Source organism: Octopus bimaculoides, chromosome 1 (assembly GCF_001194135.2).
Source record: "Octopus bimaculoides isolate UCB-OBI-ISO-001 chromosome 1, ASM119413v2, whole genome shotgun sequence".
NCBI lineage: Eukaryota > Metazoa > Mollusca > Cephalopoda > Octopoda > Octopodidae > Octopus > Octopus bimaculoides.
The window spans coordinates 7,193,107-7,202,403 of NC_068981.1; the positions used below are offsets into that span (position 1 = coordinate 7,193,107).

General features: G+C 39.0%; 1 protein-coding gene across 1 annotated transcript in view; it reads right to left on the reverse strand.

Annotated features, from left to right (window-relative positions):
* The window catches only part of LOC106873219 (protein prickle), a 350,713-nt gene that overhangs the window by 313,039 nt on the left and 28,377 nt on the right, over positions 1 to 9,297 (reverse strand). The window contains exon 2 of the mRNA XM_052977859.1: positions 4,491 to 4,579. Within this exon, the coding sequence (XP_052833819.1) occupies positions 4,491 to 4,579 (89 nt within the window). The remainder of the gene's footprint in view (positions 1 to 4,490; positions 4,580 to 9,297) is intronic.

A 9,297-nucleotide genomic window follows, 5' to 3' on the forward strand; every position in this document is an offset into this window, starting at 1 on the left:
ATATATATGCATATATATACACACATATGTACATAATTACATATATATCCTTATAAGTATGCATATATGGATACAGGATGTCACAAAATGCAAACAACATGAAATACGAAATTAACGTTGGGTACGTAAAGAATGAGAGAAAAAATTGGAAAACAAGACAAGTAACATAAAAAAACGACCCTTCGTCAGTTGTCGGCTTTCCTTCTACTCCTTATTTCGAGCAATGAACGACAAGACAAGACTTTGAAGGCAGTTGCTCCTGCGAACCAAAATAAAATTTGGGATTTTGCGGAGGGTCAAAGTTACAGGACATACAACAAACGAAACGAATACAAAAAGGGAGCACCATTTTAAAGAATTACTATGTTTTTAAATCTCGATAGATATTCTTTCGGTCTCTTTTGCCGAACCATATAATTGAGAAACAAACTTCTAAACCACACAACCACGGTCGCATGTATTTGAATATTTGGATGAAATACAGCCACACACCAAATATCCAATCTGAGTCATAAAAGGTGAAATCGAAGAAAGCATAGGATAGGGTAGGACTTGAACTCAGGACGGAGCAGAATCTAAAGTAAAGCTACATGGCATTGATATTCTACCTTCTTTGTAACTTTTAGGACAGAGGTGATGAAGATTTGTCATGGGGAAGATGAAAGGCAACTGCAGTAACAGAACTAGAAATAGACAACATATCAAAGATAATTATCCTCTTCATACAGTATATTATCTACGTTTAGAAAATTAATTGAGATAATTAATTGAGTCAACTCCTAGCGAGGTTGACTTAGCGTTTCATCGCCAAACTTCATGCATCAAGAATCTTGCTCAGATTAAAAGTTTTAAGCTTTGAAGTTTCGCAGATTTCGATTTGAACTCAGCCTGAGATTAAAGTATTAGCATTGGACACGTGATGCACTGGACGTTTCTTTCTTCCATAAAACAGTAAGTTCCATCTTCATAAAAGGTGGAAACATAAAATGGTTGACATCTTAAGGTTTTTCTCAATAGGGCAAGAAGACAATTATTCGAACCGGTAACATTTGAAAGGTCAACTGATGTCGTAGTTTCGGCTTCTAGTCGTATCAATCAACTAATATTCCATGCAATCGATCAGTGATCCGTTGTTGTGATTATGAAACTGTGAAGTCAAAGAGATTCAGACTTTAAAAGGACATCATTAATGACAAATGGTTGGATTGAAGAGAAATTGTAGATGCCAAAGCTTTCTACCTCGCATTATTTATGAGGAGCAAGAAAGAGACTGAAGAGGAAGAGGAGTTGTGGTAGCAGCAGACGTCGGTTGCGTGGTTGATCACCGTAATTAATTCCAGCAAACCTCAGTCGTTGGGAGTAAATACGACGTCATCTAACTCTCACCTAAGACACACTGGCTTTATAACCAAAGAGATAGGGTCATTGATATATGGTTAAGAAGTTAGTTTGGCGACTACAGGATTTCGGGTTCGATCTCATTGCATGCATGGAAACTTGATTTTGCCATTACTCTGAGCTAATCAAAGCCTTGCCAATAAAATTTGGCAGACAAAAATAGTGTCGAAGCTGGCTGGAAGCAATGTCCCAGAGATTGGTGGGGGGGTGGCTACACTTAACCCATCTCTCAATTTGATTGAAAGAAGTAGGAAAGGTTAGACATCGAAACATAAGACGACCGCCAGATGAAAAAAAAAAAAAAACTGCTATCAGGCTCAATAAAAGGAGCCCGAGTTATTGACTGCAATTACATACTCGAAGTTAGTGGTGTTGGCAGAAATTAAATCAGCTTACAAATACACGTTCACTTTACTAAATTTATACTCGGGCTAAGCCCGAACAGCCAGAGTGCCAGAGTCGCCACTGATATATATATATATATATATATGTATATATATATATATATATATATATATATATGAGAGAAGGAGAGAGAAAACAATGCAACGTGTTTCATACACTGCTCCCATGCACACACGCGCGCGCAGAGTATGTGTGTGTGTATGTTCTAGGTTGAAGGAAGTCAGCTTTATAGAGGAAACCATAGAACTTTCTGGCGATGAATATCTTTCATTGAAGACTGTTGTACAATAATATATATATACATATATATATTTACGTTTAATATGCATCGAACTCATCAGCGTGGGTTAATATGGCGTGGCTGCCTTCTTTATCACAAATGTATCTTTGTCAAGTGAATGCGTGTAGAGGCAGCATTTTAGGACTTTATCAAAGCGCATGTGCAGCGTGCGTGTGTGTGTTCAAGTGCAGCAGACATATCATTTTTGAATGAGAGAGAGAGAGAGAGAGAGAGAGAAGGAGTGAAGTGTTTGGTCCCTAACGTAAATGAGAAGGAATCAAACGACGATAAATAATTAAAGAAATTTATTTGATTAAGGAGATGGTGAAAGAAAGGGACGAGAGGGGAAAGAAAAATGTAAAGAAAGGAAGGAAGGAAGGAAGAGAGGAGAATTGCAAAGAAGAGACAAAAATAAATGATACGGATTAAAATCTATAAATAAGAAAAAAAAATAAATGAAATAGAGAGAAAGAAGGAGATAAAGTGGGAACTGAAAGTGAAAGGGAAAGAGAGAAAGATTGTGTTTGTGTATGTGTGTATATATATATATATATATATATATATATATATATATGTATGTATGTATATGCACACAATGATGATGATGTTTAGTATTGAGACGGCACAAGTGTAAACATCTCTATTTCAACATCTGCACAGAATATGGTATTTTATTTTCGCTTTGTATATTCACTTAAATCAGTGAAATTTTTCTTCTTAGAAACTCATACAAATGGACACTTTGTGTTGGTGAAGCTTATTTAATCCGGTCGAGTGGTTTGTTACTCGGGAGTTTCCACGGCGCGCCACCACTTCTTCAGGCAAGTTAAATTAGGTGAAAGGGCGAGTCACACTTACACACAGTTTATTTCATGTGCGTATATATTTGATTGTGTGTGAGAGATAGAGATAAAGCACTACACACACACACACACACACACACACACAAACACACACATATATATATATATATATATGTGTGTGTATGTATGTATGTATGTATGTATGTATATATGAGACTTAGAGTGCTATAATACAGTATAAGAATAAATATTTCAATATAAAACTGGATTGTTAGAGATAAACAAATTAATGCGATTATTTATACACAGTGACGAATATAAATAAAACATTAGTTTCGTTGCGAATCACTGTGGACGTATACACACACACACATATATATACGTAAACACAAAGATGATTGGAAAGAAACATGTGCAAACAAGATACACACACACACAGAGTCAGAACCCATGTGAATTATCAAAGTAGCGCCAACAACTGCAAAATATGCAGCGGTGCACAGCAGACACGTGCATGCGCACACACAGACACATCAATCATACGATGCAGGCTGCAACCACCTTTGTGAGTGTGTGTGTGGCTGTGTGTGTGAGTGGCTGTGTGCGTGTGCGTGTGCGTGTGGAAATACAACCTACACGTTTATTGTTTACACACAGACACATGTCACTATCTAAACCAGTCTTTCTTTCTCTCTCTCTCTCTCTCTCTCTCTCTCTCTCTCTCTCTCTCTCTCACACACACACACACACACACGCACACACTAAACTATGTTGACACTGACATATTCTTAGATGCGTTTGGTCAGTGACCCTGGTAGGAAAAGTAGTCAAAATCTTGAAAATCACATCCTCTTTATATAATAGCACGCAGTTATACATATGGATACTGTTGTCCTAGGTAGACTTTGCATGAAAATCAAACGCAATTAACTAAAATGTTTTGGATCTGAAGTCTATCTTGTTAAAGGTCCGTTGGGACTCAACAACAACATACAAAAAAACCCCCAAAACTGTTTTGAACGTACACACAAAACCATTATGAATATACATAACTTGTCTCCACGGTGGTGTCTTCGTTTTGCACATGCTATCACACACACACACACACACACACACACACACATACAGAGTAAAATGACAAAACAAAGGAGAACTTCTGAAAATGCAAAAATGGAGGTTGAGTGTTCTTCACACATTTCCGGTTACACAATATGTCTACACATACAAACATATATTCCATTTTCTGCCCCGTTGAATTTCGTTTACATGGTCGTCTGACCAGGAGACGGTGATTATTTGAGAACCAAATTATGGGACGTGGGGTCGAATCCACTCTGTACGTTTCCATTGTGTTTCTGGACAAATTCCTTTGGATGTCCCAGATGAAGGGAAACCTGTTACCAAATTAATCTGCTACAGAAGCAGGGAGGAGAAGCATTCTAAGCAAAACATCAATCCATCCAGTCTATACGACCCCTATAATCCCTCCTTCCCCTGTTCTTATCACCACAAGGTATTTTCTTTAGGTCCGTCCCTATAAATCAATCAGACCGTTTTAAAGCTAAATAATTAACTAAATGATTAAAATAACAAATGTGTCTTACCTCCAATAATGTGGGGAATAGCCGGGACACTGGTCTCCGCATTTTTGGCAGATTTTCCCCTTATCAGCTTCCTGGAAAGGATCGGGACTCTGCGAAAATAAAAATAATTAAAATAAATATAACTTTGTAAACAATGAGGAGTTTGTTTGAGTTTTTCTTTATCGTTTCTATTATAGACACAAGGCCTGAAATTTGCGGGGAGGGGGTAAGCCGATCACATCGAGCCCAGTGGGTAAACTGGTGCTTATTTAATCGACCCCGAAAGGATGAAAGGTAAAGTCGACCTCGACGGAATTTGAACTCAGAACGTAGCGGCAGACGAAATACCTCTAAGCATTTCGTCCAGCGCGCTATCGATTCTACCAGCTCGCCGCCTTCGATGTTTTTCTTTATCATCATTCTAATATTAGGCTGGTAGAAACGTTAGCACACCGGACGAAATGCTTAGCAGTATTTCGTCTGTCTTTACGTTCTGAGTTCAAATTCCACCGAGGTCGACTCTGCCTTTCATCCTTTCGGGGTTGATAAATTAAGTACCAGTTGCGTACTGGAGTCAATGTAATCGACTGGCCTCCTCCCCCAAAATTTCGGGCCTTGTGCCTAGAGTAGAAAAGAATTTATGAATACATCATTAAAATTCTACCGAAACTGCTGTCGTAAATGTTAAATGCTATTTGGGCCCTCATATATCACAGCTCCACCTACAAATCCTGTTGTCAAAGTAGAGATGAAACAGTGCACATTTTCTCCGTCTTCACTACTTTATACTGGTTTTACATTGGTTGTTAAATGGTTTTGCTCGTTTTGTTTTAGTTGAAGATAAAACCGACTTTTTCCATTGGTTTCACGACACACTTCGTGCTTTCTTCGTGTTTTCCGATCGGTACCAAATCCAGATTATGTAACATCTTGGTAGTATAGTTCCATGTAACGCTGAAGAATGGAATTACATGGAATGGAAACACTCAGATCAGGATTGGAGGCGGAATGGCAGGATTGCACGCAGCTGTTTTGGTGCTGACCATTTAGGACGGTTGACTGGAAATTGAAGCTGTTTTGGCAACAATACGATTTGCACTGGAAGTAAACACACTCTCTTGCACGCAGAGATATACACATTCAGGTAGAGTCAATGAGAGAAGGGCAGAAGGAGATAAGTTATTAACAGGGCACGATTAGGATGAACTCTTTCCCTCTCCTCATACATACAAAGCGAAATATGCTTACTCATATAAACAAAGAGAGAGAGAGAGAGTGAGAGAGAGAGAAGGGGGAGTCACATTAGTCAGCGTCTATTCAGTGACGCCAAATAGCCGCACCAAAACGGTTATGCCGAAATGTCTCCTATCCGAGAGAAAGGCCCAATGGTAATGAGGGGAACAAAACAAAAATCAATGGAGGCTGGACGATGTATTAAGAAAATGCGGTGGGAGAAAAAGGAAAAAGGACAGAAAAGGAAGATTTCTATAGATGGCAAACTTCAAGAATTGGACAGACTCAAAATAGAATGTATTAAGACAGCAGAAGAAAGACTGGGATGGTAGTTCATGGTCCTGAACCTGATAAGTGTAGTTGGTACCGTCTAATGATAATGATGGTTATAGAAAAGGACGTTTGTGTGAAAACCTCAATGTGCCGAATAATCTGTGGGCAGACTTCACTTGATTAGCAAATATGTATTTTAAAAAGTTATCTGAAACGGCACAACAAAACCTGCTGTGGCACAAATCAAAGCAGCCATGGCGGCTGTAGAATAAACTGTACACATAACATAAGGCAACGCGTCAGCAAAAGGGAGATAAGAAACAAAGACAGCGAGGTTTCACTGAAGAAGCACTGTTACACCGTCGGCTCACAAAAGCTTGAGGTTTAATGTTTTCTACTTTAAGCACAAGGCCCGAAATTTTTTTTGGGGGGGGGGCAGTCAATTAGATCGACACCAGTATGCAACTGGTACTTAATTTATCGACCCCGAAAGGATGAAAGGCAAAGTCGACCTCGGCGGAACTTGAACTCATAACGTAAAGACAGACGAAATACCGCTAAGCATTTCGCCCGGCGTCCTAACGTTTCTGCCAGCTCCCGCCGCCGCCTTCTGAGGTTGTTTACTTGTACCACGTTTGTTCTGACCAAATAACGATGGGTCAATTCTTCTGCAGGGTTCTCTGATTTTAATGAGACATCAAACGCTAAATTCTTTTCTAATTAGCAATAAGTAACATACATCTTCCTTTTTATTAAATGATTCTAATGGGAATAAGGACCATAACGAATAATAGACTACGGTGTTGACCAAAATCAACGCAGTATATTACAAGTATTTAATTGACGAAACAATACATTAAATAGCTGACTTGTAGGATAAATATATCTATATCGAAAGATGTACAAGATTTAACAGAAACGATGAAAATAAAATAAGACGTTTGTTTACATTTGTCAGTTTCCTTACTTACTTGTTTACACAACATCACTTAATCTTGTCTCATTTCCGATACAAACACATCTTTTCATTCTGTCTTAGAGACTCTGAAGAAATGTGAGAATTAATCTTGACATCGCAAGAATCGGTGAATCCGTCATGAAATGTCTACATCAGTATCATTACTCACAGCGCTCGGCAATACTGCATTGTTGTACCTACATAGATATATGTGAACTGAGCCGTTGAAAGTGAAGGGGGCCAAAATACATTGTATATAACAAAGGACGAAGCGGCGACCTCTATGTTGGCTGGCCTGGACACGACTGGCCATTTGCAATTTTCTGTATTATTGACAGAGTCTTTTAAAAGATACTTATACACACTTCACGTAAACAAATACAGACATATACATACATGAATACACTCACACAAATTGGAAGGTAATTACATTCAAAGCATACTAACAGCTCAGCCCCCCCTCCACCTCTAACCTCAGACAGTTTATAAATAAAAACAGGTCTTCCACATATCTTCTTCCAATTACCAATCTGATAATATCTTAATTACTTCAAGAGGCCAACAAATTCCATCCTTTCTCCCACCCCCAAGAATCTTATTTTGTACACGTTAGAAAACGACTGCGCGCAATAACGTGCCATACTCCCACCCCACCCCCGTTTGTGGTGTTATATATAAACACTGAAGGGTGCTTTTTCATACACCTAAATTAGGCAGGCCTAGTGCACTTTTACTCCAAGGTTTTGCTTTAATAGGGCTTCGGAGTGAAGCCTCTGCCGAAAATGTTACCAAGCCACTCAGTTTGATTGGTTGAATTCTTCTTAAATTACAGATTTCGAGACTTCCTGATCTACTGCCAAGAAGAGGTTGAAACGGTTGGTACTTCGTGAGTAACAAGTCAAATAATTACGAACAGACGTAATGCGGCGAGTAACATAAACTCTATCCGAGTGAGGGAGAGGCAAGAGGCAAGCAGTGCTGAATAATGTTGAGCTTAACCGAACAAAGGTAAGTGAGAGAACCTAAAGACAAAACAAAAAAACTTTTGAGTTTAAAAACAAAACTTTTGACTTTAAAATGAGTTATGGTACCGAAGTCACAATTTATTAAAATTCAAAATAGATGACGTGGAATCGGGGAGGTGTTAAACAGGGTAGACAACTCATGACATCTTTGTATTATTAGACCTCTTTAGCTAATGTGAAGACCGGGGTGCATGTTACTTGGTAGACAGGAGAGAGAGAGAGATTTAAGATTCTAAGTTAAATGTCCTTAAAACACACACAAATAAAGAATCTTTTCTACTCTAAGCGCAAGGCCCGAAATTTTGTGGGAGGGGGCCAGTCGATTAGATCGACCCAGTACGCAGCTGGTACTTAATTTATCTAACCCGAAAGGATGAAGGGAAAAGTCGACCTCGGTGGAATTTGAACTCAGAACGTAAAGATAGACAAACAAAGAATGATCTAACAGTCTTAATACAAACCGAGAACTGTTAATGTACCTCTCACCTCTCTCTCTTTCTCACACCTCCTCTCTCATCACACCCATATTTCCAATGCATACATTACTCATCCACCCCACCTTCCAACTTCTCAACAATTCCAGCGCAGCTGACCACTGGCCTCTCCTTCATAATGCCAGCCGCCCGGATCAGCCACGACAGTCGAACAATTTATGCCAGGACAGTTGAACAGGATAGTTCTTGACCAGTTTTTACGAACATGAACTTTTCCATTGTGTTATCCAGAGGACGTTTTCTAACATTTGTTTGTCGTGAATATATTTTGAGGTATCTAATGCTTTATCTGTTTAAAATATATAAAAACAAATGTGTAACAAAATAAATTTATATGGAAGTTCCTGAGGAGGGAGGGTCTAGCATTTGGGACTGAAATCTATGACCCCCAACCCCCCACCGCCGAATTGGACACCACTGCACATCAAAGATCCTGCCTTCTCTGTCTAAAGTAAGTTTAGGTTTGAAGGGCCAACAGTTATTCAATACCCTGCTAATAAACCTTCAAATATTCACGAGGAATAAATGTGAATGTGCTCAAAGGACATGGAGACAAATCTTTGTTTGAGATACCAGATGAATTCTACATCAGGGTATGCATCACAAAAAGAGGGTAGGGGCAACGTTGTTCAACTCACTGCTTCATCAGAACCAAATCCGGAGTAAGGTACAGGAAGCGAGTTCGAAATAAACTAGTAATCACACTGAAAGTAGAGCCCCAGCATGGCTGCGACCCCTATCGAAAACAAGAAAAGAAACAAAGAGAATAAAGGCTAGAGATTTCCAATTCACCCTGTGTCACTGTATACAAACGTACGTGTGTGTGTGTGTGTGTGTGTGTGTGT